The sequence below is a fragment of the Daphnia carinata genome, chromosome 6 (assembly GCF_022539665.2).
Source record: "Daphnia carinata strain CSIRO-1 chromosome 6, CSIRO_AGI_Dcar_HiC_V3, whole genome shotgun sequence".
Classification (NCBI taxonomy): domain Eukaryota; kingdom Metazoa; phylum Arthropoda; class Branchiopoda; order Diplostraca; family Daphniidae; genus Daphnia; species Daphnia carinata.
Window position 1 is genome coordinate 7,595,119 of NC_081336.1, and position 27,117 is coordinate 7,622,235.

Here is a 27,117-nt window from a genome sequence, read left to right on the forward strand (position 1 = left end):
AGCTTCATAATTTGATCTAATAAACAATAATTAATAATTGAAAACCAATATAATAATGTTTATACTTACCATTTTTTTGTTTTATTATCTTATCCATTTTTCAATTGTTCCTCCAGCCACGCGTTGTTCTCCAGCCACGCTACTCAATTAACTGCTAATGGGATACAATTAACTGAAATTGCTTACATGCCTGTAATAACGAAACCGACTGATAGATGGCTACGGGTAGAAAAAAGAGAAAAAAGTGCGTTTTTTTTTTTTTTTTTTCCGCCATTTTTTTTTTTTTTTTTATGTAAAACGGATTGCCATATTTTAACTTTACTAGATAGGTATGGCAATCCGTTTTACCCCAAAAAAAACAATATAAGCCTTTTTTCTGTTTTACTGCTTTCGCCATCTAACGGTCAGATTTCTAATTAATTCTCTACATACATTGACCTAATATTTCTGCTGCGTTGCGCTGCTCCTACTATGGTGTGTTTGCAAGGATTTCCTTCAGCGAAAATGAGCAATGCCAGTAGAAACTCTTCATTTCTTCATAAAAAAGTTTGGCTTCAGAAAAAAATAAGACTTCTTTGGATTGAAAAATGATAGATCTGTGAGTATGCATATGACTTTCGTTGTTTAGATATTAATAAAACTTAATATCGAAAAAAAATATACTCTTTTTTTAAAACAATTTTTACGATTTTCCACGTGACACCAAGACATGGGAGACATGGATTGGATAATATGGTTACGTGAACACTGGATTTGCAAATGCAGAACAGCTGACTTATGTTTCACATATCAGTTGGAGATTTTCCAGGCAAAATTTCTAGTAACTCAGCATTTGGTACGATCTTTACTATAATTTTATACAGTATCCTGCATGTCTCATTAATAAAGATTTAAATCCTTTTATAGATTGACACATTAGTGAGGAAGGCTCAGTTTAGTTCATCATATTGTAGTTTCACCCCATCTGTCATTTGTACCAATTGTAGATATTGTCCATAACAAGTCTTCATGTTTACATTCTTGCCAGTGGTGCTGATACTTTTTTTTTATCACAACCGCTTGTTTCAGCTGTTCCAAGTATTGAAGCATTACTTATGCAAGTACTCAGAGAGGGCTGCCCATTACAAAAGAAGAGCTCACCACGGTATGTTATGAAATAAATAGATTTTTAAAGAAAGGAAACTTTTAACCTCTCTTGTTCCTTGTAGATGATGTGATGGTATGTTTGCAAAACTGGAAAAAATCCTGTGCTATGGTGGCCCTAAGTACGAGCTCAACATTTTGAAAATTATGAACAGCAAAAACAGTTGGTATTCAAAATTCTTAATGAATAGGTTAATTTGCCAGAATTCCAAACGTCAAAAGTACTTATTTCTGGAAAATCAGTTAATTAACATCCTTAATTTCTGCTGTTCCATCAGTCACTATGCAGTATGTTTGGACAATGGAAGCATTCTTGAATCAGACTGCTTCAGTTTATATAGAAGATGTATTGCTTGTCATGCCCTGTGACCAACTTCACAGACTATGTTGTAAGTTAGTATCACTTTACAAAGCCAAATAGGTGTAACAAAATGCAATTTTGTAATTTTTTTTTTACGAAATTGTTTTAATGCTATGTTTCATTGTACAGCAAATTTAGATTACATGCCTAGTATGAAAGAGATCAAGTATATTTCCGAAATTGGCTATCTCAATTCGCGACTTCTGATCTCCTCACACTGCCATTCTGATGCAGGGGTCCTGAAAGAAGTTGGAACGTTTTGAACCGTCTCAGCCTAAAAGTCTGTCTCTTTTTTTGTGACTGGAAACCCATGATTATAACTAACTAAATGCCATTTATTGTGTTATTTGCATAGGTATTAGAAAATAGGTAGTCGCTTAATGATTAGTTTCTTCGCTGCCCGTCAACTTACCATCCAAGCAAGCACTATGTCTTTCAAACCATTAGCTGAATACAGTTAATTCCAGTAGTTCGCCAAAACAAGAGGTAAAGAAGGATTGCATCGATCCTTATTGAATAAATATTGATAGGCAAACGTTTAAAAATTGCTTCATGTTTCGTTTTCTTTAAATAGGTTAAGAACCATACCGAATCAAAAGAGGTATCTATTCGAACCAAATTTCATAATGATAACGGTTGGAAGCCCGAAGGAATTTTTGAAAAATGCTTCCTGCCCATTACCTTCAGTCGTTGCTGCGCCCCGAAAACAAAGTACTACAAATTATATAAATTGAAGTGCATATCTGGGCTCCCTTCTTTTCTGTGGCCCCGTTTCCCCTTGATTTTTAATAAGCCCGTAGGGGGTCATGCCCCTACTGTGATCAGCAGTAACGGTTGTGAGTGCGCTGTCTGGAAAGGGGACGTGGGGGTCCTCATGGTCCGATGATATCATTGGAGGGCTGTGAGGCTACTCAAAAATCCGAATTAACAGTTAATCGCTCACGTAAAAGCTTGTCCGCAACCTTCGCTCTTCTTCCGGCTTCTCTTAGCCACGCACCGGGTAATCTCCCCGGTGAGTCAACTGAGGTAGTGTCTCCCCCTACCTTGGTTGGCAGCAATTTTGAAAGCGTCTGTTTTGCCCTTTCAAAGTTGCAAGTCTTTGAACTGTACAGAGTTTAGACAATACAAATTCTTAAAATAAAAAAAATTGTGTTGTATTTTGTACTATCGTAGTGTTGCTCTGCAGTATTTATTATTTAGCTATTCACTAGCTGACATGGGGATCGAACCCTAGCATTCTACCGTGACCGCCACACGCTTTACCTTAATTCCAACCATGAACTTATGAACAACTAATATGCATTCAATAATAAGCTAATGTGAATGGCATATCTACATATGTATCACAATCTTAGAGACTATGAATAAGTACAGCCATGGCATAACTGTAGCATACTGGCATGTGATGTAAGAAGTCTGAGTTTCAAATCCCAGTCTAGTATAGTATGTCTAATAGGTATAGCTGAATAATAAATACAGAAGTAAATAGTGTAAAATCGTTTTTATTGTCCCTCCTTCCACCCACATATCCACCACTTTTACATACAATTCAAAATACAGTACACAACATACAATACATACACAAATACACTTAAAACTAACCCGTTGGCTGCCACGCCACCTATCTACAATAGCTACTGTCGCTATCAAAGGGATAGCGACCAAGGGGGCCGGGTGGGCCGGGCTGAGACGGCGATGAGACCTTTACGGAAATGCACATCCTAGGTCTACATCGCCGTCTCGATCAAGGGATTCCCTGTGGTGCATTGCCTTTGGGGCCATTCGGCCAATCTTGGGCAGTGGCGCTGCTCCACCCTATGGCAGATAGACCATGGAGCAGAACAGCGCGGCCCGTCCCTGTCAAGCTACAAAAAAAAGGGGATAAAAGTGGGTGGGTGGCAGCCAACGGGTTAATTTGCAAGACATAATACAACATAAAATAAAACACAACCATACCACGAAGACGAGGCGACCACGAGGTGACGAAGGGGCGATAGGGGAGGCGAAGACGGCGTGGCCACGCGGCGAAGACGGGGCGATGGGCGAGGCGAAGTCGGGACGACGGGTGAGGCGAAGACGGGACGAGCACGAGGCGAAGAAGGGGCGACGGGCGAGGCGAAGACGGGGCGACTGGCGAGGCGAAGTCGGGACGACGGGCGATGCGTAGACGGGACGACGGGCGATGCGAAGACGGGACGACGGGCGATGCGAAGTCGGGACGTCGGGCGATGCGAAGTCGGGACGACGGGCGATGCGAAGTCGGGACGACGGGCGAAGCGAAGACGGGATGACCGGCCAGGTGACGACGGGCGTGGCGAAGACAAAGAAGGCTTTATTCTAAATCGTAAAAGTAAAGAAAAAGAACTAGTTAGTGGTGAAATATAAGATTGTTGTTGTAATCAAACGTTGAAAGCAATTTGACTTACTTCTGCTGTCCGATGGCTAGAAAGACTGTAGGGCCAGCAAATAGGCAGCAGACGGCTAAGAGTTGGCAATTCTATGGTTGAATGGTCAATTTAAATAAAAAAGCAAACTATATGATGCATAAGAAAAATTTAAAATACCAATAGAAATTGTGTTGAGGTACATGTCTGTGTCCGTTGGTAGACTAAGTAGAGATTACAACTGCCAAAATTACTGTCATTACAGTTGACACTGCAACAAAGATGGATATGGTGCACCACTCATATCATGATTGACAGGAGACCATGACTGGTTTAAGAGTAGAAGAATGATATTATGGTATTCCTACCAATAGGATTTGCATCTTTGGTGACATTCCTCAACGGGAAGTATTCTTTACAAATGAAGTTACATGAGCTAAACATTAAAAGCAAAATCCGTCAATGAGATTCTGATAACAAAACATTAGTCTTATACCTTTCAATGAGCACTAGTATAGTTTGATGAATGCAACGTAGTAGGTTGCTAATAGTTTTTTGTTTGACAGCTGACATAGGTGATTAAAAGACACGTAACATAAACACCAAGCATTCTGTGGGCTTCACTTCCAAAACACACTCAGGGATGAAACCGTACAGAAGCACCATTAGATTTTCTTAAGTTTTCCATTGGAATATGACATATTTAACAGAAACTTTTGAATACAGCTTTCACCGCTCCCACATAGTCAGCAAGTAAATAGTGGCTCAGCAGCGTCATCTTGTTTTCCAATTAACAATCGAAAAATTCAGAAAAATTGAAAATCTTGCTTTTTTTTGGACGGGAACTGTACTGATATGAAATCTTTAAACATACTTTTAGAGCGTGAATCCCGCTTCCCCACTCAGTCCTATATTTGGCTACTACCATTTCAATTTTATTTTAACAAATGCAGCGACCAATACGACGAACGGCATTTTTTAAATATAGCGATTTAACATGTTTTTGAGCCTGATCTTTTCACCGGCTTTTATTTATTTATCCAAAAACCTAGATATTTCTAGGAAAATACATGATTTGGGTTCACAGTTCAACAAGGATGTTGAGTGCGCTTCACACACATCTTGAAATTTCGCACGTTGACGTATCTCTAGATTGTTAGCTAGTCAACATCTGTATGATAATACAATTTTCTTTTTTTTTTTGAACAGCTGCAATGGTTTTTCGGTAATAAGTTCCATGGAAAAATTTCTCCATTGAGACAAGGACGCCAATTGTGCGTTATCTTGTGCCTATTTTCAATTAAATGGATACGCCGTCACTTTTCTGCTCGGAAGAGCTCACTTTGGCCTGGAATATTTTGAATGGTGTAATTAGTATACATCGCATACATTAGATTGGATCTATTCCTTTTTGGCATACGTTCTTTAATTGTGTGAGGCTGTCAAATCGTCGACAGGCGGTATCCAAAGGAGGAAATCAGCTAAGAGCTTGCGGACTCATCAATAAACGCAAAACTATTAAAAAATTATAAAGATAGCCTGAAACCAAATTATAAAGAAAATTAATTTTAGTTTCCAGCACTTCGGTACAGGTATCATCGTCAACGTGTGCACAGGTGATTTTTCCATGTTCATTGTATCAGGTCACCAACTTCTACTAGATGAGTCAAGAGGAAATGAGGTTACATGAACAGAAAATTAACCATATAATTCAACTGATAGATAAAAGTACCATGATGTGTGGAAGTGAAAACACCACATCACAACTGTTAAAACTGTCAGAACATTCACCACCCATGCAAAACATTTTCTGATTCATTAATCTTCATCACCTAGCCTATACCAAGAAAACCAAGCACAAGTAGTGCAGAACATTTTGCTGATGAAAGTTAACATATACCTGACAAATTTACTGCAGATCAGCAATTCCTGATGGACTCCCACACAACATTCCAGATAAACAAAACAGTAATTCCTAAACAGACTTGCAATAGTGGTAAATATAATGCAGTAACTGGTAAATATAACATCTCACATGAACAACAAATGTGAACGGAACCATTCGAACTTGAAGTAAACAATTTCAAAAATGAGTTTGCACAAAAAGGATTTTAACTAAAAAACTACCTGAGAACGAATTTTTTCCTTCTACCTTTTCCTAATTTAAAAATCAATTAAAGAAACGTAATCGTTAAGCAAATCTCCCTGTGTACCTTTTTGTTGGTTGAATTTGGAAATCGCTTACTAGTTGGAATAGGTTTTTTTCTTTTACCCCAAATTTGCTTCCCGGGCAGCGCACTTCCAACCTTCTCTGCTGATTACAGCATCTGCATGACCCCCTGCAGAATTATCACAAGTGAAGAGGAAATCGGGTCACAGAAACAAAGGGGCCCAGATACACATTTATTTTCTTTAAATACCATAACGCGTGAAATAAACGAATCCGAGGAGCTTCGGTCATCATTCCAACTACCATAATTTTTTTTTGGCACTGAGCCTCCGTCAATTTTCTTTCCTAATTCTTTATAATTACGAATCTGCCTTTAGAAAAATAAAACAAGAATCAGTATAAATTTCTTTTCAATTGAATTACATAAAACTGTGGAATCCTAGAGACATAATATTTTGCAAACTCTTCGAATCCCTTCAAAGCAGAAAATTTTCTGCTAAAAGTTCCATGTAAGCCAGATACAGGTCAACTGGTACTTCCTTTTCGACTGGCATTGGCAGTGATAGATAACGAGTAGAATCAAATGCAACTCAGACCTCATCTGACCCCAGACACACTAAAGCCAATTTCAATACCCAACTAAAGAGACCTACTACTGCAGAATTTTTCTGTATTCTACTTATGATAAAATACCCAACATTCATGTGCAGCTTCCTGTACAATAAAATGAGTTGGAACACAAATGAATCTTGCTAATAAAAAAAGTTAGCTATTTCACCTATATTTTGTCAGTGTCCATCGATGCAAGACTTCTTCAAAATCGGATTCAGATGTTCGTCTAAGTCCCCCAGAACAACGTAGAGTAGTTCTCGCGAAGCAGCGTGCTGGTATCCGGTAAACTGCGGAGCAAATCTACCGACTTGCAACTTACCCTATTTAAAATCGTTATGATGCACAAGTTAAAAACCTAGCTTTTACAAAGCAAGTAAATGGTATACCTTAAATACATTCAAAGGTACTGCATGGTCACCTTGGCAAGCTGTTCGCCAGACCACATCGTTCGTACAAGATGGCGCCGAGCATTTGCAGTTTTTCTCTTGAATTTCACCTACAAAAAAGGTCTGCCACGTTCGGCTGCTGTGATATAACCAGCCGCTACGACGCCATGTTAAACGTGGCCATCAGCAGCTCAGCTCAGCTCAGCACAGCACCTGGGCCACCTAGCGACTAGCCCACTACAAGACTAAAGCAAATATTTTCTTTGACAAATAAGACTTTAATTGGGCGTTAAGAATAATGAGTTTGTATAAATTAGCACTTCCTAAAAAATTAAATTAAATTACAAATGAATTAATTACTGAATTAAAAAAATAATTAATGAATTTAGTCTATTGCAAATTTGCTACGACATCTTTCGCGGGTGGCAGTAATGAAAAGAAAAAAAGGAAAGAAAAAAAATAAAATAAATGGGTAAAGCGTAAAACTGCTTGACCTGCAACTGAACAAAAGTTAATGCACAAATCACTTGGTAAATTAACAGTAAATTTTTTTTTCTTTTCACTTGAAAACTACAATATTTGCCTCACGCTAAGATAGGCTGCAGCTCTTCAGAACACGAACAGAAGAAGACTCGTTCCATATTTATTGTGAATCTCCCTGCAAGTCATTCCAGAATGGTATGACCTGAAATGAAATTTTTTTAGTGCTTATTTAAAAATTCTACAAGGAAAATAGATGTGTATGAAATATTCGTTGTTTGAAAAAACCCAAAATTATAATATGATGGGAATATTGGTAATGCATATAGCACCTTTAGTGTAGTAAGCTCAGCTAATATTATACAAAATGGCACCAGGCTGCTCCTCCATAAAGTATCAGTCCATTTTATCAAGCACTGTGTAAGAAAGGAGTAAAGTCACAGCAGCCAACACCTATTACTACAAAAAAGGGAATCATTTAAATCCAGTTCATTTTGTAGTTTAATATGCCCAAACAAGAAGCCATTTATCATAGCTGGCATTATATACCATTCATAATGCAATCCAAGCACGGAATACAACAGTATTTTAAAACTTCACTCAAATTCAACAATGAAAACAGATGTGTAGGGATGGTCTATGACGCAAGAAACAAAATCTGAAATAACAACAATAATTAACATAAGTTTGCAAACCACCCAAATATGGGGGATGTATTAATAATGTTAAAAGTTAATATGGGACTTGTTCGGCACACCTCAACCTCACCTGTTGACCTGACCTGTATTAAAAAGAGTTTGAAAATAACGAAACATTGTGTCGACCCGGCTTTTCGATTACTGAAAAACAATTCGTTTTTTTCGTCGTCGCAAAATGTCAAAAACATTTGAACTTGTCAAACAACGATGCCATACTTCTTCAAACTTTTTTGAAAATCAATTACAAAATTACAATCGATACAAAAGTATTTTGTTACTGAACTGCATTGTTGAGAAAAAAGGTGAATCGAATTCAATGATTGTTCCATAAAGCGTTTCTGTAATTTATCGTTTGCATTTTTAACATCAATCGGTTATGACTGTATGATAAAAGCCTACGTTATGTCAGAAAAACCTACGTTATGTCTACTTTGTTACTTTCTAGAGACAAGGGGGTCCAAGAGACTTCTAGAGACGGGGTTTCAAAAACTCCCGCTACGAACGCCACGGGTAATATGGCCCATACTCGTGAAAAAAAAAATAGGCCGTTTATTTCTACACCGGGATGTTTCTAAAAGATCCCGCTATGAACGCCACAAGTAACGTGGCCCATAATCTTAAAAAAATAAGCCCATATCTTACCCTTTATGATGGTTCCAAAAAATCCCGCTACGAACGCCACGGGTAACGTGGCCCATAATCATAAAAAAAGAAGGCCGTATGTGTAAAATACCTCTTGATTTAAAATTTGTAAATGTATTTCATGCCACAATTCGCGTGCTTTTCTAATTTTGATTGCATAAAGGGAACTAAGAAGTAATGCACATCTCTATCTTAACAGAACTTGATCTTTGACTGTACAAAAGTACATTCGACGTACGACCGTTAAACAACAAAAAAAAACATAGCTATAAACAAGCTAAAAAGCTATCATATGATGAGTAGGCCTATCTATGTCACGTTACCGAACTAAATGGTAGACCAGGGAGCAGAGCTGCCTATGAAATAGTAGATCAAATGGCGTTGTGTTGAATTCGATTCTGTTTTTGTTTCCTTTGTTTCAGTTGAAGCTCAAGCTATGCTATTCCCTCCACTCTCAGGTGTCGCGTTTGCCTAGTTCGGAAAAGCCTTGTTATCTAGTGTATCTAGTGTACTGAACTGAACGCCTTTCTTTACCTGCGTTTAAATATAGAATTAAGTCCCCATACAAGAACTCATCTACAAACGACTACCGTTTCCCTAAAGCGAAAAAAAAAAAAAAAAAAAAAAAAACGTGGACATTGCAAATTTTCAGACACGCCACAAATAGGAAGTAATGAGGCAAAAATTGTTCGAACTGAATAATTATGCAATTTTAAAATATTTCACCGTTTTCTTTTTACATTTTCAGAATTAGTGCAGCATTGAAAATACACTTCTCTGCTAGCCACTTTGTATAAATCCGTCACTGCCCAGAAGCAAAGGGAAATTTTTCTTTCCGATCGCATGTTATTGGTGATTCCTCTACATTATGAATCTATATTATATGGACAGAATAAAAAAATGCAAGAAAAAATGAAACAAACAGAAATGGTTTATGGCTCACCGAGATCTTTCTGAAAATGGGGCTAATCAACATGTTGATGTTGTGCTTCTGCTTCTCTCCATGTATTTCGGATGTTTTCCATTAATGTCCAGAAGAGGTTAGATCTAGTGAACCAATAAACCAACGAGAGGAAAAGCACAACCCAGGCAAGGATGAGCCATTGGTCCGTCTGCTCTATTACACTGGTAGGCAAAGGACCTTGATAATCAGCGGTAGTGCGATTTAGAACGCCTATTGGCTGTATACCTGAAATTAAAAAAAAAAAAGTTATCAAGTATTTATTTTTATTATGTTTTTATGCGTTACTTTGTTTACAGAACGGAAAATGAAAATTGCCTACCTGTATAACGAGTAATGAAACTGGCAAACAAATCCACTTTGTATTCTGTTTCATTATACCTTGCTGCTGCTTTGCCATTGTGAAACAAGAACAAACTTGGGATTGCCATTACTCCTTGCATTGTGCTTAAGCTATATAGATACAAATATTACATTAGATTTTTTTTCTCTAAAAATATTTCTCATATAGAAGGATAAAGAATGCACAGAGTTTGGCACCAACCTGTTATGAGAATAGGCATCAATAGCATAAAAAGACATCATTGGAAATCCTCTTGGTAGGGCATTTAAGTGTGGCGCAGCCTGTACACTGAAAGGGCACCATGAAGTGAAAAAAACAACAACGTGGCATGTCGCTGGTTGAGTCCGAGATGTAACATTTTGATTTTGCTTTAGTACAGATAACAGGGTAGTACCATTCACTATCTATTTAAATAATTGAGACAATTATTTTTGGATTGATAATGCTTCGAAAATGGTAACCTGAAATGTTGGATTATTTTCCTGTGTTTCATCAAGAAGACAGGAGAATTTTTTTATTTGAGTGGCATTAGATATCACTGTATCGTTGGTAATAGAATCATTTCCATTTGATGAACCATCAACGGGGTTGTTAAGAAGTGGCGATTTTATTAAGTTATCATCTGAAGTTTCCTCTCTTGGCTGTGAAACACTGTCATGGAAACTGGAAGATTCGGAACTATTTTGGACTTGTTCAGATAACGAACTCGGGACTAATAGCTCTGCCCGTACAGTAATAAAATAATAGTGATTCATTTAACTTGTGAGCAACTTAACCTTACCTAGCACGAAATGGCCAACCAGTAAAACTTTTATTAAAATCATTCTAGTAAGATTGGTTATGCTAGCAGACGACAGGAATATGGCTTAACAGAAAGATTTATTTGTAAAATCTACAGCCGTTTTTGTTTTGTTTTGATTGTTATGATTCTTGAAATCCCTCCCCCTAGCTTTATGCGAGTTAGCTTCAGAGCTTCCTTTTTTTATTTTCAACATAGTAATTCTGGCCTTCATAGAGTTCAAAGCTACGATGGCAGAACTTCGTGATGTATTGCCTATGAGGGCAGTTTTTTTCGCCTTCGTTTTTGGCCTTCTTACGCAATTAGTACGATCTGATACCCCAGCAAACTGCACCTTTGAAGACATTGTGGGAAGCTGGGTTTTGTACGAAACGCCAAGGAACGGTGACCATACGTTGGACTGTTTAAATAACAGTAAGTATTGAAATTACTTCATAATAAAAGGATGCCGTTACCTATGTTTGAGGAGGGGTTGTCATCTCTCAAATTTGACCTTGACTGTAAAATTATTGCATATTATTGATAATAAGCATAATGCAAGTAGATTGACATGCAATCTTTACTGTATCTCATAGTTGTAAACTCCTATGTGATTAAATTCGAAGGAAATAACACCATTCTTTTTGTTTAGAGGAAAATGCTGTCAATAAAGTGCAGTTACAGTTACTGAAGCCAAATGTAGCTGTTGACCAATATGGGAACAGGGGCCATTGGACCTTGATCTATAACCAGGGCTTTGAAATAACAGTTAATCAGCGTATTTACTTTGCATTCTCAAGTTATGCCCAAAACGGTTCTGAAGTGTTAAGCTTTTGCGATAAAACATTAGCTGGATGGTCACATGATACTATGACTCACAATTGGGCCTGCTTTCAAGGCAAGCATATGGCACAAAGAGCACCAAAAATTCATTCCCAGAGCTTCACCAAAAATCTGGTATGTCTATTGCATATTTTGCAACAAGAGCTCTGTGCTAATGTAAAAAAATTGTTTTATCTTATAGAATGGAATTTATGTCAGCAACACTGAAATGATCAATAGTATCAACAAGAAACAGAATTCTTGGACAGCTAAGGCGTATTCATGGATGGAGGGCGTAAGTTGACCCCATGCTAATCGGACAAAATGATAAGATAATTGGCACGATAATTTTCGCAGATGAGTCATGAAAACCTGCTGAAAATGCGTGGAGGAATCAAGTCCAAAATCCATTCCCGCCCACCAGTTGCACCGGCTTCTCCACTTGTGCGCCGCCAAGCGGAATTCCTCCCAGACGAATGGGACTGGCGTAATGTCAGTGGAGTGAACTACGTCCCTGCTGTCAAGTAAGATCGATCATATGATAAACTGGGAATTTTACAGGAGCTGTCAGACTTATAACAAACTTAGGAACCAAGGAAGTTGTGGAAGTTGTTATGCTTTCTCGTCTATGGGCATGCTTGAGTCACGTCTGCGAGTTGCCACAAAGAATCAACTTCAGGTGAACCTCTCTCCACAAGACATTGTCAGCTGCTCGGCCTACAGTCAAGGTTGCGAGGGTGGTTTTCCTTATTTGGTTGCTGGAAAATACGCTCAAGATCATGGCGTTGTTGCTGAAGAATGCTATCCCTACACCGGTCGCGATTCTACATGCAGTGCCGCTAAGAAATGTGGACGCACGTACGTGGCTAAATATCGTTACGTTGGTGGCTATTATGGCGCTTGCAACGAAGAGCTGATGAAAATATCGCTCGTTGAATCGGGTCCATTGTCGGTTTCCTTCGAGGTTTATCCTGACTTTATGCATTATGCCGGCGGAGTTTATCATCGCACAGGGGAACTCTTCAATCAAGTTAACAAATACGACCCGTTTGAGGTAATAAACTATTCTATAAAAGTTAGATTATATAATGCTTACCTATTGCGTTCCTCACATTCGTGCAGCTAACCAATCACGCCGTTCTTCTGGTCGGATACGGCACCGATGCACAAACCGAAGAGGACTATTGGATTGTCAAAAACAGTTGGGGTACGAAATGGGGTGAGAATGGATTTTTCCGCATCCGTCGTGGTACGTTATTGAATCAGAAATATTGTATATTACCTAAGATAATTTACATTAATCTGTTGATTCCTTAGGTGTGGACGAATGCGGTATCGAATCGATCGCTGTAGAAGTTACTCCTATTCCCTAAAGAAACAAACAAGTGGGCCTTTACACTGAATACATTCAATTGATAATAATTTTTTTTTTCAAACTCAGAACATTCTTTTTACTGCAACCGAACGAAACAAAGTTGCTCAAGGGAATAAACAATGAATTACTTCAATGCATTTTTCCATGCATATAACCAACAGTCACGCACACATAGTTTAAAATACGCATCAATAGCTAGTGTGAAATTGATAGGGGGAAAGATGGGTATAAGAAGGAAAATAAAAGTTAGTGTGAAAGAGAGAGAAAAATACATACAATTGTATCAAATACAAATTGATAGAACAGACGTGTGTGTACAGATAACATATGCACCACGATATGTGTCACCAGGCAAAGGGCGAACTGAGCCGTCAGCTCGCCTATCACATCGTTGCAACAGTCTACTGAAAACGCTCAGGTAACAGTCGATCAACGACACCGGTTGAACCAAGTCATTTCAGAAGCGTTGCAAAGTCCCGGTACGAGGCGAATTAAATTCTTTACCCGAAGTAAAATTAGGCTAAACAATCTACTACTGTTAGAGGTACGTAAATTAGTTACATTGTTTTAATCCAAGGATGTTTGTGTCAAACCATTTCTTGGTAAAAGGAAAAGTAGCACTGCGAATTAAAATCTTTTAATGTGTGTGTTATTCGAACAGAACAAGGATTAGTGGCTAAAAATGGCGCAATGGTGGAGCATCACTTTAGCCTTCATGATGCTGCAGGCACCGTTACGTAGTACGGCGGACTGGACTTTAGTTGTGACGCACTCCAATGATTTGTGGTATCAATTAGACGAAATTCAAGGTGACAACAGTCCATGTTATGTGGATCTGCCACCACTTACGACACAACCGACAACCCCATCAACTACTGTAACTCCAACAACAACACCAGCGACAACCATAATAACCACAACGACTACGACTACAACAACGACTACAACACCAACGACGACTACAACACCAACGACGACTACAACACCAACGACGACTACAACACCAACGACGACTACAACACCAACGACAACCCCAACGACAACAGCACAATCACCAGAAACATCACCAGAAACATCATCAGAAACATCACCAGAAACATCATCAGAAACATCACCAGAAACATCATCATCACGAGATTCACCAGAGATTGAAGGATCTGTCAAAAAAAGATCAATTTCACGTACGTCTATTACTCTTACCATTATTCGCTGCTTTGTTGATTATAACAGTCTATTGCGTTTATGGTCCCGTTGATCCTTGATCAAAGTACGTGTACCTTGTTATTCGTCCATATCCCTTGTCCTAGTCTGTTGCTAGCTTTCAAAATGTCTTCCACAGGCACAGCTTTGACGTCAAGTCCAACGACATCATCTCGCACAAATATCCGTAAACACCGTCAAACAAACTTGGCAGTTGGCCCAACCAATCAATCCTGGAACACAATTCAACAGACAGTTAGTCCTGAAATCCCGTATTTTGCCGATTCATTCAATTCAACAACTACAGATTCCCCAGAAACATTGACCTCGACTGTCCCAAATTTTAAGGATAAATCCAACTCTACTTCTCCACATGAAAACGAGACATTAACAACTAGCACTATTAGCACTACAACCTTAAAGCCAAGTGAGTAAAGGAAACTAAGTAATAATATGCAGGTAAGAAAAATTGCATGCTTAACGTCTTGTGGTGTCATGGCTTTTTCATCCACAACTATTTACTGCTTTAATTCGATATGTTCTCGATTATCTGTTAAGGGAACAGACACCCAGTCAATGCAATTTTCAAATATTAAAGAGTATTTTTGGTATACAGGCAATTCGAAAGAATTCCAAACATGCTACGGTGGGGTGTCTCGTCATCTGACCAAAGCATTAGAGCTGAAGAATGAAAGCGAATCGAAAGGCAAAGTTTTCTTACATTTGAACGCTGGTGGAATGTTGGGAGGTTACATTTGGTATCCAATCCTGGGGGCCGGCCCGGCTGTCGAATCTATCAAGATGCTCGGCTACAACGCAGTGGTATTGTTACAAGCTCTTCTTATCTTTTGCATTTTCAAATAGCGATGTTATCTTAAACAGAGCTGTGCCGATATATCAGTACCTTTCGTAACAGCTCTCCTTCTGTTTGTTTAAACAAAACAAAAAATAATCAACAAAGATAGTTAGCTTTTCCTTAAAGCCCTCTTTCCCGCTTAATGGTCAATTGCAACATTTTTCACCATGGTGTCATTATCTTTTTTTTTAATTTTTAACACAAACTAAGGCATTGGGTTACCGAGATTTCGAAGAAGGTGTTCCTGCAACTGTGGAATACTTGAAGGCACTTAAAAATGCTAACGTTACGGTACTGTGTGCCAATATGGATGTTAGCAATGAACCGACGATGAAAGATCTTTTCAAGAAATCAATGGTTATAAACATTTCCGGCAGGAAAATCGGCATCATCGGTTACATTGGCCAAGACGCGGACGTAAGTTGGCCTTTTCTTGCTTCCTAAGACAAAACGATAATTAATGGCAACCAACCAATCGAATCTGACATATTTCTATTTGTAGTATTTAGCTGATACGGGGAAGCTCATCTTTACAGATCCACAGGTGGCCATTGAGAATGAAGTCACAGCATTACTTGCTCAAGGTGCTTTTTTCATCATCGCACTGGGCAGTGCTGGGTTTTCAGGCGTCGAATGGATGAGCAAGCTCTACAATGTCGACTTGTTCGTCAATGGTGGCAGCAATACTTTCCTCTACAACGGTACACACGATCGTCCTGTATTTTTTTTTTTTTTAATCCAAGCATTTCAATTGTTAATAACTGGAAATTTTATGACTTGGCAGGTGCTAATGTCGGCCCATTAAACGAGAAGATTGCAGGACCTTACCCGATCGTGGATTCCAGCCAAAGTATAAAGAGACTTTTCGTCCAAACATCTCGGTATGGAAAATACCTGGGGAAAATCGAAATGAATCTTCACGATGAAGGAAGAATTATCGATTATTCGACTACAAATCCCATCCTTTTGGATCCTAGTGTGGCGCAAGGTTCGCTTGACTAATTTTCCATTCACATTTCCATTGAAACTGATCATTTAAAAAAAATCGCACAGATCCCCAACTGCAAGGAAAAGTCGATGAATGGGAACGCCAAGTCTTGACCCAATCGAACGAAACGATCGGTTACAGCAAAATTCCAATTATTAGCGATCGCAAAATTTGCTGGTACGAGGAATGTACGGGTGCAGCCCTAATGGCCGATGCGGCTCGGTGGTTCTTGGAAAAGTACACAACTAGTAGCAATGAATGGTCCAACACAGTTGCAGCAACTGTTTGGCACGGAGGAGCCCTATCCGACACCGATCTCGACCTCGGGGCAGGTAAACAGCCTTCGGAAATGTCCGGATACAAAGTACAATGGCTACCATTGCTTTTCAGGTCCTATCACTTTCGGCGATATTTTGACCATGTTCCCTTACGCCAATGTCATCGTAAGGACTTGGATGTACGGTCTTCAAGTTAAAAATTTGTTCGAGGAATCCGTCAGGTACTACAACGATACCACATCGCCCAATCGTGGCGAATTTCTTCACGTTTCAGGTATTGTTCTTTAAAGATGAACGTAACACCAGCGGGAACTATAATGTGGTTTTAAAATTTTCAGGTTTGCGAGTCGAATATGATTTGTCGAAGCCAGGTGGTTCGCGTGTGGCAAACATCTATATCCGTAACACGTACAACATCTACGGAGGGATGGACCCAATACGACTCGATGTCTTGTACCAAATTGGTATGCCTTCGTTCATTGCCAACGGAGGCAGTCGTTACGCCTTCATGGAAACCGTCCCGAAAAACAATACTGGTTAGTTTCACGCTTTTTAAAATAATTATTACCTAATTTAAAAGAGGAAGGCCCTAAGATTTCAATTGCAACATAAGGTGTCCGTGACGAAACCGTTCTCAAGGGGTACATCAAACTTTTCACACCTTTGACTTACGGGAATGAAGGGAGGATCAAATTCATTAAAACTGATCCTGCAAAGGATTGTCCGAGCACTAATGTGACGGGCACCGTATTTCGTAAGTTGCAAACGCCCCATTGCTATATCAGAATAACAGAAATTACAGTAATCTATTCTTACCCTACAGTGACCATCTTTTTGACACTGCTCTTCACTGGTTTGGGGTTTGCTGCTTACAAATATTTATGGCCCATGATGCGAGATCGAAGAGGTTCCCTTTTGTCGCTGGTCCGGTAGGCTGTGTGAGGGTGATGGGCGCACCAGCAAAATCACTAATAAAACGGTCGCGGGGCTTTGACGTCCTACTTTTTCTTGTTTCTTAACATCTCCAAATAATCCCTGATCATGCACTTTTCTATTTCTCGATGGCCGCTTCGTAAAACACAATGCACGCCAACAGCCTAAACAATGCCGCAAAAAAAGAAATTGAATATTGGCGTTTTTTTCACCGAAGCTGTATTTTTATGTCCCCCTTTTTTTATAGGATGAATCCAATACCCACGTAGATGTTCAAGAGCCATAGAATCATTTCCTCGTTACCCTTCACGAGTAAGGTCTGCTGTGGTCAACCCATTTATGATGCTGGTTTTTTATTTTCTTCTTTTTTTAAAAATGTATTTTCGGGTTTTCTTCTACTGGAAACTGCCCCCATCCTTGAAAAAGAACTCAACCTGTTTGAAGTTGAAATAGCAGACATTTTTTTAAAGATCATACACTGTCCTGAAAGTATCATTACCTCTCGAACTCCATCGTCAGGGAGATCAGTGCAATGAATGGCGTTGTGAATCGTGTCATAGCCAAAACGTGCACGCAAAGATGAAGGCTGCAATTTTCCTGCAGTATTCTAAAGAGAGAGATAAACTGAATGAAAAAGCAAATTTGAAAATTGCTTGTTCTGAACATACCGGATCAAATGAACCAACAAACTCTCGAAAAGTATTCACGTCGGAGTCAATACTCAATGCCACAGATGGACCTGAACTGTAATGTTTGATTTGCGCCTGAAAGTATTAAAAGAAAAGGTAAGATTACGGAAGAAACAGTGAAATTCCTCTGATGTAAGATACCGGATAATCATCCCAAACTCCTTTGTAAGCCAGAAAGAACTGATCAGCATCAGCTAAGGGCATTCTCTGTAGCTTTAGACTAGATATTCTGAAGTTATTTTCTTGGATGGCAGTAATGAGAGCACCTAGTTTCCCTATAAGCCAACGATAAACAAACATGTAAAATTGACATTTTGACAGCAGATCAGGATATTGATACCTTCTTGAAGAACGTGGGGCTTTACAAGGCACAGAGTTTTTATATACGAAGGCTCGTAGTGGCTACTCAGATTGTTGAATATCAAATTAAGTTCCTGGAAAAATTTTAGATATGGGTACTAAAAGCAGGCTGGTTTAGGATGAGCAACTTACCCTGGCAGCAGCTTCTGGAGAATCTGAACCATGGGCCGCATTATATGTGGTATCTGTACCAAACAAGCCTCGCACTGTATTAGGGGCATCGCTGCGGGCCACAGCAGGATCAGTAGGTCCCAAATTTACTCGCCAATATCTTACGGCTGATGGTGCTAAAAGCTCCATGGCGAGCACAGGGCCAGAAGAAATGTAATTGACAAGTTTTCTGATTTGATAAACAGAATAAAATGGTTAAGTTGGCTGAATCCAAATGTAAAGGAATTTCATTCTTACTCATAAAATGGACGACCAAGGTGTTCTTTGTAGAATTCTGCTGCCCTTGTGGCACTGATTTTTGTCAGCATCATTCTGTTGAACTTGAATCCCTTTCCTTCAATAAATGATAAAATATTTCCCATCTTTGGGATGACTTCTGGTTTGAGCATGGCGTAAGTCCTAGGAAACAGTAATGAAAGTAACCAGTTTAACAAGAATTTTATCTTAAATTAGTTTTCTACGCTACATTATGGACAACTCCAGATAACATACCTTTCAGATTTCCGTGTCAACTCATTTCGAGTTGCTTCGTCAAGGTATTCAATAACTTTCAATTCCCTTCCGAACACGGAAACTTTGTTTCCAATATACAAATCCATTTCTGAAACTGTTTCGCAGAACGATCTCTTCAAGAAGGTTTTCTTCTGTTTACTGTCATACTTTTAATTAAGACATAGTATTATTTAGGTATTTTGAACTGTAGCGGATGTTAATTACCATTTCAACAGTTCTGTCGGAAGGGAAGTAAAACAGCATGAATGGACGCACAAGTGAAGATATTTCATCATACCACTCCACATTGATAGCAAACTTGTCTTCTTCCATTGTGTTCTGAAATATAAAACAAATTACTTGAGTGAATTCTTGTCACAGCAGTCTCAAAAAGCTCATGGAAAGTGGGGAAAGGTCCATACACGATCGACGAAGTATAGACCAGCAACGAGGACAACAAAGGCAAACAAACTGGTTCGGGAAGGATAAAACATTAATATTAACTAGGGGCCGAAAACACTGCTAAAAGTCAAACATATAAAACCGTATATTGCTGCCTGACTTAAGGATTCATTCGAATTCCTTTGGCTCCTTCTCAAAATTGTCCGCTGACGATCGATTTGCATATAGCAACGGTGCCTAACTTCAATAGCAACGAACGCATTTCGCACAGCATTTTCACCAGGCGTCGGGTACCATAGCAACCCTTTTTTTTTTAGATTTTCATTCTTCTGAAAGTTTTAATCGACTATTAGATAACAAAGGGAGAAAAATTTACATACACGTTACGTTTTTGGACGTGAATTCTACATGCTATCAAATCGTTAACATTCTATGTCCTTTTGCCAGTTCAAATTCTATTTTTATTTGTCTAGAATTTTAAGTTAAAATTTATTTTTATTTAAAAATTTAAAAACCATTAAAAGTACTCAAAAACTACAACTAATGTTCTTCTTATTAAAATACTTCAGGTAGCTGCTTAGCCCTAAGAAAAACGTATGGTACCATTTCACCGAAAAGGATTCCAGACAATTCTTTGTTTCTGGTTGCCCCTTCACTTCTTCTCAGAATTGATGGTTAAAGCTGACAGAAATGGCAATTTTGAGAATGTAAAGCGAGCTTATCCATCAACCTAAATCATGTTGTCACTTGTTCTTCAAAGAGCAGTAGAATTACAGTAAAGCAGAGATGATTCTTCTCTGGAGCAAAGGCATTTTAAATGATCAGGTGACATCTAAAGCCCATGGAGAGTAAGGTTCGTGACGTGCAGTCCATTAAGATCCCGAAACCGTTTTTTTTTTTCCCAGCTCTTTTGTTTATCCTTTTTTTTTTTTCGTTAGAAAAGAGTAGAACACGTACGTAGCAGACTTTTGCAGCTGGGCGGTCGTGAGGGAGTTGCGTGCCACCGAACGAAACGTCCGATTGAATTACAACACTCTTGCAGCGTCAACATCTGAGCCAGCACAGTAAGATCCGGTTGCCTCATCCTTGTTTTTATTTCCTATTGTGTCGTGTTCTATTATTTCCCCCCCCCAAACGTGCATTGATTGATGGCACATCACACAGCTCTTGTTTGAGAAAAAAGATACCACATCAAAGAAGAAACTTAAGTTGAACCACAACATCCAACTCAATCACAGAGAAGTGTCTTTCTTTTTAGTTATGTTTGTAAATTTATTTTGTTTTTACTTCTTCTCGTTTCAGTTTATATATCGAGTAAATATCCCGTCGGCACGAAAAGGCCCTACATTAATGCAGTCGTGATGAGAAAGGGCAAAAGACACGCGGTCCACGTCGACCGGATCGATCCTTTTGATCCATCCGACGATGTGTGTACGTTCAATGCTTTCTCCTAAACATCCGCATCCATTTTTTTTTCTTTTCCTGCTCAAGCCTCTACTCATTCGTGGCTCTTTTCCTCGATAGTTCCAACGGGAGTATTGATCACCCTTTTTTTCTTTTACATTTGACTCGTTTTCAGACCAAACTCAATTCATCATTAGGTGATTGCAGATCTTGATTGAGAAGGCAGGGGAATAAAAAAAAAAAGGAGGAATATCGTTTGGCCATGACGACGGCACGACGACGCATACAAACGTCGAGATGTGACGCATGATACGATGATGGTAAAAAGACGTGAATAGAATTTTTTGCCTAGATCAAACGCGTTCGTTTCTCGTCAACAGTCACCACCCCCTAACGATCGGCCGATTTCTTCTACTTGACTTTTCAAGGCAAATAAATGATTGTGGAGTTGGTGTGCCTTTTGAAAGTCGACACAATTTCAAAGAGATTGATATTGTTACAGGCACGCACAAGGAAACCTGGTGAATAGGGTCAAAATAGTCAAAATGAAAGGCTGGTCTATTATGACGCTTGATGACTCCTCTTTTCTTTTTCAGATACGAGATTGAACGATGTCTAACGAGTGCGATTCAATTTTATCCATTCGATTTTGTGTTTCTTCCCATCTTTGTTTTCTTGTTTCACGCGTAATCCCGTTCGGCATGCTGATCTACGTTCGGGCACCCAATTAAATGGCCTTAAGCTTCAAGTAACGAACACCAGGATTAAACGCAAAAGAAAAAAAAAAAAACGAAGATGAAAATCCTGACAGTCGTTAACGGCGTCCTGGGAATCTTTCAATTGGATTTCTTCTTTCCTTTGTTTTCTTTTTAGGTGCATGGGAAGTAAAGCAATATCTGTGGGACCATCTAATCAAAGGGGAATTTCACCAAACAGGCATCTCTCGTGATCGGTTCCATTTATTCCGTGATGGTGCAAAGCGAAGGGTCGTCGTGATTGGTCACTCTATTGGCTGGTTGTTCATCTCGCCGGATCTTTTGCGGGCACTTCATAAAAAACGATAGTCTCTTCTTTCACCGCGGAAATTGGTGGATCAAAGGGGGGATGTATCGATTCGTAGGAAGGGGAATACATAGAAACCGAATAATTCAGACGTTCGACTTCTCTCCATCACGAGATTTGTTTCGTTTCTCTGCATTTTTTTCGGGGTTGTGTGTCTTGCTCAGTGTGAGATGAGAATGGACGCAAAATAGGCCGTAATCCGATCCATCTTCAGCGTGATGGACTGTCATATTAGATGCTTGTTTTCTCGCTTTTTTTTTTTCTTTTAGCTTCACAGCCAATCAATAAAAACCTTTCGGGAATTTAGACAAAGGTCTACTCAGTCGCAACGCCCTTCCCTATGGGCACGGCATTTCCTTGGGCCGATGACGGAAGTGGGTCCTTCCCTGTATTATGAAAAAAAAAAAAAAAAAAAAAAAAAAAAGGATAAATTCTTCTTCTTTCCAAGCCACTTGAAAACGTAACAAAAAAAAAAGGGTGCCATAAAAGGCGTCTTGTTATTGCAAATATATTTCTTTAACAGGCTACAGTGAGGATGCACGGTAGTGTCAATGAGTAAAGGTATCAAATGAATAGGTCAATTCATAGAGAGATAGAGGGAAAAAAAAAAAAGGAGGAGAGGAAAGACTGCGAGGACAAAATAACGAGAGCAATTGCTATATGTATATATATAATCAAGAAAATTAAATGGTGGTTTAAAGCAATCATTTTTGTCATGGTTCGATTCATCCAAATTTCGCCGAGCTGCATACACACATGAAAACGAAATTTGCAGCGTAATCTTTTGGATCATACATCATTCTTTTTTTTTTGTTGTCTTCTTATGATCTTCCTGCCGATCGGGGAGGGAACTCACCTGCAGGGCAGATCAAGAAACATTTTTTTTTTTTTTCCAGAGATACAAACAAGGATTCTTTTACAAATGGTTAACAGGGAAAGGAATGAAACAGGCAGACAAGGAAGAATTGAATTTTTTTCTTTCTAAAGTGTAGAGAGTGCGGGTATCATGAGGAGCAATACAAACAATTTTTTTTTTTGGAAAATAAAAAGAGACACGGGAACATCATTATAATAAGGAAAAAGGAGAGGGGAGGGGGGCACTTTTGCATAGATTTGTCCATGATAGACAAATGCTTTTTCGTCGAATTTCTCCGCGTATTTTCAAAATATCAAATCAAAATTTTGTTTTCCTTAAACTTGATCATAGTTTTCTTTTGCTCTCGTATTTTTTTTTTTTCTCTCTATCATTTTCAAGGGACGCTTTCAACATATTTTTGTTTTCGTCTAACAATGACAAGACAAATGTTTCAATTAGAATCGACTGGATGCATCGCAAGTCTAAGACAAAAACAACCTACGATAATCGATCAGATGGACAAAAGGAATGGACCAGACGTCCCCAATTAAGAGATAGAAACGCAAAAGGAAAGAACGGTCATCATCGAAATGAGGGATGCCCAACTCACGCGCATACACACTCACGCACTTATTGTTGCAGTAACACGTGTGACATGGACCACAAAAAAACAAAAACAGTGAGGGAAGATAGGAGAGGTCATGAATCATCGTCATAACTGACAGTTGAAAATGCACATTTTCCGAATGGGTATCGTTTTTTCTTAATGAAAAAGAACGAGGCAGAGCAAAACACTCGTCGACATTGTATCTCAAAACAAAAATTGCAAATGGAGAAACAAAAGAAACACAACCGCCAACGCCGTTCATCCACTTCTGATCCAGCAGGTCAAAACGCAAAATCCAAAAAAAAATAATAATAAATAAATCGATGGGAATAAAAAAAAAAAAAGAAAATGTGCCACGTTGCCCCACGAATGAATTTTGAACGAAAAAAAAAATTTAGATCATGGAAGGTCTTCATCAACCGTATTCAACATTGTCTTCAAAGTGGTTCGTTTTATGTTTTGTTCTTCCCTTTCTTTGTTTGATATGACGTTGAGCGGGGACTGAAGTTTTTTCAAAATAACAAGACCATCCATTCAAAACGGTGCGTAGGTTCCAAATGAATTCACGAAGCGGATCTTTACAATTACAAAAAAAAAAAAAAAAAAAAAAATTACAAAAAAAAAATGGATTCAAGAGACGATGGTCAGAGTGACAGTTCCCTTGGCGTTCTTGAGCAGAGCGACAGCCTCTTGGTGAGTCTTGCCCTCAAGGAGCGTCGAATCGACAGCGTGGATCTGGTCGCCCGGCCGCAGTTTCGACTGGGCGGCCGCTCCTCGCTCAAAGACCGTCTTGACGAAGATGGGGAGGTCGCCCTGTGGGTTGCCGAGTCCGCCGACGATGCTGAAACCCAGTCCGTCGGCTCCTCGCTCCAAAACGATGCGAGTGTAGGTGGGCGCTGACGTCGACGAGGTTGGCGTCACAGCCGTCGAAACAGCCGCCGCTATGGGAGCGACGGCCGTGTCGGCGTGCAGCGAGGCGGCGGGCAACGCCGGCACGGGAGGTAAGGGCGGCGGTGGAGGGGTAGTAGGGGTAGGTACCAACGGCGGGTCGTTGGCCGACGAGGCGGCCGAATGGTTCAACATCAAGGGAAGACTGTCTTCGCGGATAGGTGGCGCTGGCGGCAGCAGGTGAGACGGGGCGGGACTTCTGTCGAAGAAAAAAAACAAAAGAAGAACGAACAATTAGGAGGAACGTTGGCAATTAGCCCCCAAAAAGGGCAAACAGACGGGCACACACACACACACACGCAAACGACTAAACAAAAAGCTCTTTCTTATCGCATCGATACGCTAACAAGCGACATAATACAACGTCGTTCGATCGCTATCTCTGTGTGCGTAGGTGTAGGGACAAAATACGTCCTCCTTTTTCTTTGCCCGATTGCGCAACGTCAGCTGGAAACAAAAGGAGAGTAAAGTAACTAATTAGCGGCTAAATTGGGGTGTGTTTTTTTGTTTTTTTTCGTGCAACGGGGATGACGTTTGGGGCTAAAACACAATCAAGTCAAATCAACATTCAATAAATGAACACAAGCCGAGCGTTGTACTTTTCACGAACCATGCGCTGATATTTAACGTCACTCTTTTTTTGTTTTTTACCTGGCCGTGAGAGAGAGAGAGAGTTGAAGACTTATTTATGAATCCTGGACGAAAAGATGAGCAGCGATAAGAATGAAAGTGAAAAACAAAGAGAATGAAATAAGTACAACAATCAAATAAGACAATCACGTTGATGGGATCAATCAAGAAATCCAATCTAGGATCGCTTGTTATTTGTTGGTTACTCTTCTTCCCTTGTCCCCCCCCCCCCCCAACCAAACCCGTCCCTTATCGCAGCCGAACGGCTCGTGTGAAGGGGGACCGAGTTCGTTAACGATCGATGGAAAAAAAAAAGGGATAGGGGCAACGAGATTACACGAGGAAAAAAAAAAAAAAAGATACCAAGGATGATTGGGTGGAAACTTACGATTCGGCGGAAGTGGCTGAACGAGGACTGGCGGCTCCGGCTTTGAGACGGCCCACCTTCAGATCGATCTTGCCCATGGCCGTCTTCAAGATGGCTGCCGCTTGTTCCTGCAACAAATCGTTCAAAATCGTTTCAAATACAAGAAGACGACCCAATCGAAAGAAAAATTTGCCCGTCTTACCTGCGACGCTGTTCGCAAGTCGTTGCCATTGACGGTCAGGATCTGATCGCCTTGCATGAGCCGGCCATCAGCTTCTGCGGCTCCGCCTTTCACCTAATGCCACCCCGATTTCGAATTACATTTCCAGCATTCAAAATGGTTTCGAATGTTATTACCACGTCGGAAATGTAGACGCCGGGACCGTTGCGACGGCCGACGATGCTGAGACCGAGACCACGGCCGGGTTTCTTCAACAGTTCCACTTCGATGATATCGAGCATGTCGTCGTCTTTGAGGGAAGTCTCGTCGCGATAGACCATCATCCGGACTTTGGCCGGCGTTTGCCTCAAAACGGCCAACGCCCGACTGTGGGTGATGTTACGGAAGCTCTCGCCGTTGACCTCCAGGATTTGGTCTCCGGGCTTGAGCCGCTTGTCTCTAGCGGCCGCGCCGTCCGGGTACACTTCGTGAATCAGAATGGCTCCCTGGCGTGTTCCAGGTCAACATTTTATTTTATTATTATTTTTTTTTTAATTTCGTCCAAATTTGAGTTCCAAAATCAATTGAAAAAGTAAAGAAAAAAAAAAAAAAAAAAAAAAGCCGGCACGTACCAAAAGCGTGTCTGATCCGCCGACGATACTCAGTCCGAGTCCCAGTTTGTCCTTGTTGACCTCGATGGTCGTCTCCTTGCCCGGCTTGACCTCGCAAATGGCCGGATCGGGAAGCGGCTCGTCGGGAGCTTTAGCTAAATTGCCACCGAGAGAACCTTTAGAATGCGAAGACGGGCCGCCGTGCTGCCTGAGCACCGCTTTGCCCTGATGGCCGCCAGGGCCGCCTGCGGTGCTACCGGCGGCCGCCGTCGGCCCGCTTTTAAAGCCGGCCGAAGTGGCCGCCACTGAGCCCGCCCTTGCGGAGGGGACGGCCGGAGCGGCCGCCGAGGCGGACGGTAGGAAAGAGGAAGAGGACGAGGAAGCGGACAAGGAAGGGAGAGGATCGACGGGCGTGGCCGTGGCCACGGTGGACGTCAGCGAATCGCTGACGACGGCCGCGTCGAGCGACGTGGCCGAAATGGCCGCCATCGAAGGCGAGGGCGACTGCGAGGGCGTGTAGGAGGAAACGGGACGGCCAGACGAAACGCCCGAGGCGTTCAATGGCGACTGCGGAGCCGATTGGCTGGCCGACGTCGCCAAATGCACGTCCAGGCCCATCGTTACGGCCGTCGATGGCAACGACGTCGAAGACACATTGTGCAACGCCGAACTCGAATTCAACAGACGGCCGGCCGAGACGGACGACGGTTTCGGTGCGATCGCCGGTTTCGGCGGCAATTCTGTTTTTTTTTTTTTTTTTTTTTTTTTTTGGAATTTAAATTTAAAACAAAAAAATGAATTAATCCAAAATTCATTTCGCATTTCAAGTGGCGAAATCTAATTTAGTTAATAAAACTGCGGGTAGATGGCGTTACATGAGATCTCGCTGGCCTTTTTTAAAAATTATTTTTACGGTTGAATGCTTAACGAGGAGAGTGCATCGTAAGC

The 27,117-nt window shown here is 40.4% G+C and overlaps 5 protein-coding genes and 2 long non-coding RNA genes across 20 annotated transcripts in view; 3 read left to right on the forward strand and 4 right to left on the reverse strand.

Moving 5' to 3' along the window:
• The first annotated feature begins 1,357 nt into the window (after positions 1-1,357).
• Positions 1,358-1,988, forward strand: LOC130702231 (uncharacterized). Its single transcript, XR_009004274.1, has 3 exons — positions 1,358-1,532; positions 1,634-1,784; positions 1,860-1,988. It is a non-coding gene; the product is annotated as an uncharacterized LOC130702231 (long non-coding RNA).
• Positions 1,989-4,971: 2,983 nt separating this feature from the next.
• LOC130702220 (uncharacterized) lies at positions 4,972-7,182 on the reverse strand. 2 transcript variants are annotated; one of them, XR_009004260.2, is made up of 8 exons: positions 7,057-7,182; positions 6,837-6,990; positions 6,309-6,429; positions 6,102-6,227; positions 5,789-6,046; positions 5,621-5,725; positions 5,309-5,545; positions 4,972-5,236 (listed from the first exon to the last, which is right to left on the reverse strand). It is a non-coding gene; the product is annotated as an uncharacterized LOC130702220 (long non-coding RNA). The 2 variants fall into 2 exon arrangements; XR_009421194.1 differs by having other exon boundaries at positions 5,621-6,046.
• A 1,788-nt stretch (positions 7,183-8,970) lies between these two features.
• LOC130702189 (thioredoxin domain-containing protein 15-like) lies at positions 8,971-11,090 on the reverse strand. Of its 4 annotated transcripts, none has more exons than XR_009004257.2 (8): positions 10,962-11,090; positions 10,642-10,901; positions 10,382-10,584; positions 10,160-10,290; positions 9,820-10,065; positions 9,617-9,737; positions 9,411-9,473; positions 8,971-9,347 (listed from the first exon to the last, which is right to left on the reverse strand). XR_009004257.2 is itself a non-coding variant. In XM_057523857.2 (6 exons), exons 1-5 carry the CDS (start codon positions 11,002-11,004, stop codon positions 9,842-9,844), a joined length of 861 nt encoding a protein of 286 aa, XP_057379840.1. In that variant the 5' UTR covers positions 11,005-11,090; the 3' UTR covers positions 9,509-9,737; positions 9,820-9,841. The 4 variants fall into 4 exon arrangements, 2 of the variants coding, with proteins under 2 accessions (XP_057379840.1, XP_057379839.1); XR_009004255.2 differs by having other exon boundaries at positions 9,617-9,750; XM_057523857.2 differs by lacking the exons at positions 8,971-9,347; positions 9,411-9,473 and having other exon boundaries at positions 9,509-9,737.
• LOC130702182 (dipeptidyl peptidase 1-like) lies at positions 11,083-13,288 on the forward strand. Its single transcript, XM_057523848.2, has 7 exons — positions 11,083-11,393; positions 11,611-11,915; positions 11,983-12,075; positions 12,138-12,304; positions 12,369-12,834; positions 12,903-13,029; positions 13,098-13,288. The coding sequence occupies exons 1-7, from the start codon at positions 11,210-11,212 to the stop codon at positions 13,151-13,153; spliced, it is 1,398 nt and encodes a 465-aa protein (XP_057379831.1). The 5' UTR covers positions 11,083-11,209; the 3' UTR covers positions 13,154-13,288.
• Positions 13,289-13,485: 197 nt separating this feature from the next.
• On the forward strand, positions 13,486-17,902 carry LOC130702169 (protein 5NUC-like). Of its 3 annotated transcripts, none has more exons than XM_059495885.1 (13): positions 13,486-13,699; positions 13,817-14,336; positions 14,495-14,782; positions 14,972-15,177; positions 15,422-15,628; positions 15,714-15,912; positions 15,996-16,199; positions 16,265-16,531; positions 16,590-16,751; positions 16,816-17,013; positions 17,091-17,231; positions 17,301-17,406; positions 17,658-17,902. In XM_059495885.1, exons 2-13 carry the CDS (start codon positions 13,838-13,840, stop codon positions 17,677-17,679), a joined length of 2,499 nt encoding a protein of 832 aa, XP_059351868.1. In that variant the 5' UTR covers positions 13,486-13,699; positions 13,817-13,837; the 3' UTR covers positions 17,680-17,902. The 3 variants fall into 3 exon arrangements, with proteins under 3 accessions (XP_059351868.1, XP_059351869.1, XP_057379814.1); XM_059495886.1 differs by having other exon boundaries at positions 13,486-13,692; positions 13,823-14,336; XM_057523831.2 differs by lacking the exon at positions 14,495-14,782 and having other exon boundaries at positions 13,491-13,699.
• On the reverse strand, positions 17,702-19,777 carry LOC130702184 (nucleoside diphosphate kinase 7-like). 3 transcript variants are annotated; one of them, XM_057523851.2, is made up of 11 exons: positions 19,685-19,777; positions 19,545-19,593; positions 19,348-19,461; positions 19,123-19,289; positions 18,868-19,029; positions 18,592-18,799; positions 18,440-18,533; positions 18,241-18,374; positions 18,079-18,174; positions 17,910-18,017; positions 17,702-17,844 (listed from the first exon to the last, which is right to left on the reverse strand). In XM_057523851.2, the coding sequence occupies exons 3-11, from the start codon at positions 19,453-19,455 to the stop codon at positions 17,806-17,808; spliced, it is 1,116 nt and encodes a 371-aa protein (XP_057379834.1). In that variant the 5' UTR covers positions 19,456-19,461; positions 19,545-19,593; positions 19,685-19,777; the 3' UTR covers positions 17,702-17,805. The 3 variants fall into 3 exon arrangements, with proteins under 3 accessions (XP_057379834.1, XP_057379833.1, XP_057379835.1); XM_057523850.2 differs by having other exon boundaries at positions 19,545-19,760; XM_057523852.2 differs by lacking the exon at positions 19,545-19,593 and having other exon boundaries at positions 19,685-19,756.
• Positions 19,778-22,482: 2,705 nt separating this feature from the next.
• LOC130702216 (multiple PDZ domain protein-like) overlaps positions 22,483-27,117 on the reverse strand; it is a 31,385-nt gene continuing 26,750 nt past the window's right edge. For 4 of the 6 annotated variants that reach the window (XM_059495878.1, XM_059495879.1, XM_059495877.1 and 1 more), the window contains 5 exons: positions 26,191-26,909; positions 25,756-26,064; positions 25,601-25,693; positions 25,420-25,526; positions 22,483-24,600 (listed from right to left, as the gene is read on the reverse strand). In XM_059495878.1, coding sequence (XP_059351861.1) covers positions 24,084-24,600; positions 25,420-25,526; positions 25,601-25,693; positions 25,756-26,064; positions 26,191-26,909 — 1,745 coding nt within the window. In that variant the 3' untranslated portion in view covers positions 22,483-24,083. Of the gene's footprint in view, positions 24,601-25,068; positions 25,097-25,419; positions 25,527-25,600; positions 25,694-25,755; positions 26,065-26,190; positions 26,910-27,117 lie in introns of those variants that run through there. The other 2 variants (XM_059495881.1, XM_059495880.1) reach the window with 2 other exon arrangements.

Bases quoted from the DNA above. Each gene is read 5' to 3' on its own strand.
- LOC130702182 (XM_057523848.2), top strand. From the start codon at position 11,210: ATGGCAGAACTTCGTGATGTATTGCCTATGAGGGCAGTTTTTTTCGCC. The intron at 12,076-12,137 runs GTAAGTTGACCC...TAATTTTCGCAG, and splicing joins CGTATTCATGGATGGAGGGC to ATGAGTCATGAAAACCTGCT. The intron at 12,835-12,902 runs GTAATAAACTAT...ACATTCGTGCAG, and splicing joins ACAAATACGACCCGTTTGAG to CTAACCAATCACGCCGTTCT.
- LOC130702184 (XM_057523850.2), bottom strand. From the start codon at position 19,616: ATGTTTTATCCTTCCCGAACCAGTTTGTTTGCCTTTGTTGTCCTCGTT. The intron at 19,462-19,544 runs GTATGGACCTTT...TTTATATTTCAG, and splicing joins GTCTATACTTCGTCGATCGT to AACACAATGGAAGAAGACAA. The intron at 18,375-18,439 runs GTATCAATATCC...GTTGGCTTATAG, and splicing joins GCCCCACGTTCTTCAAGAAG to GGAAACTAGGTGCTCTCATT.
- LOC130702169 (XM_059495885.1), top strand. From the start codon at position 13,838: ATGGCGCAATGGTGGAGCATCACTTTAGCCTTCATGATGCTGCAGGCA. The intron at 15,913-15,995 runs GTACACACGATC...ATGACTTGGCAG, and splicing joins CAATACTTTCCTCTACAACG to GTGCTAATGTCGGCCCATTA. The intron at 16,200-16,264 runs GTTCGCTTGACT...AAAATCGCACAG, and splicing joins GGATCCTAGTGTGGCGCAAG to ATCCCCAACTGCAAGGAAAA.
- LOC130702189 (XM_057523857.2), bottom strand. From the start codon at position 11,004: ATGATTTTAATAAAAGTTTTACTGGTTGGCCATTTCGTGCTAG. The intron at 10,902-10,961 runs GTAAGGTTAAGT...CTGTACGGGCAG, and splicing joins GGTTGGCCATTTCGTGCTAG to AGCTATTAGTCCCGAGTTCG. The intron at 10,585-10,641 runs GTTACCATTTTC...TTATTTAAATAG, and splicing joins AAAATAATCCAACATTTCAG to ATAGTGAATGGTACTACCCT.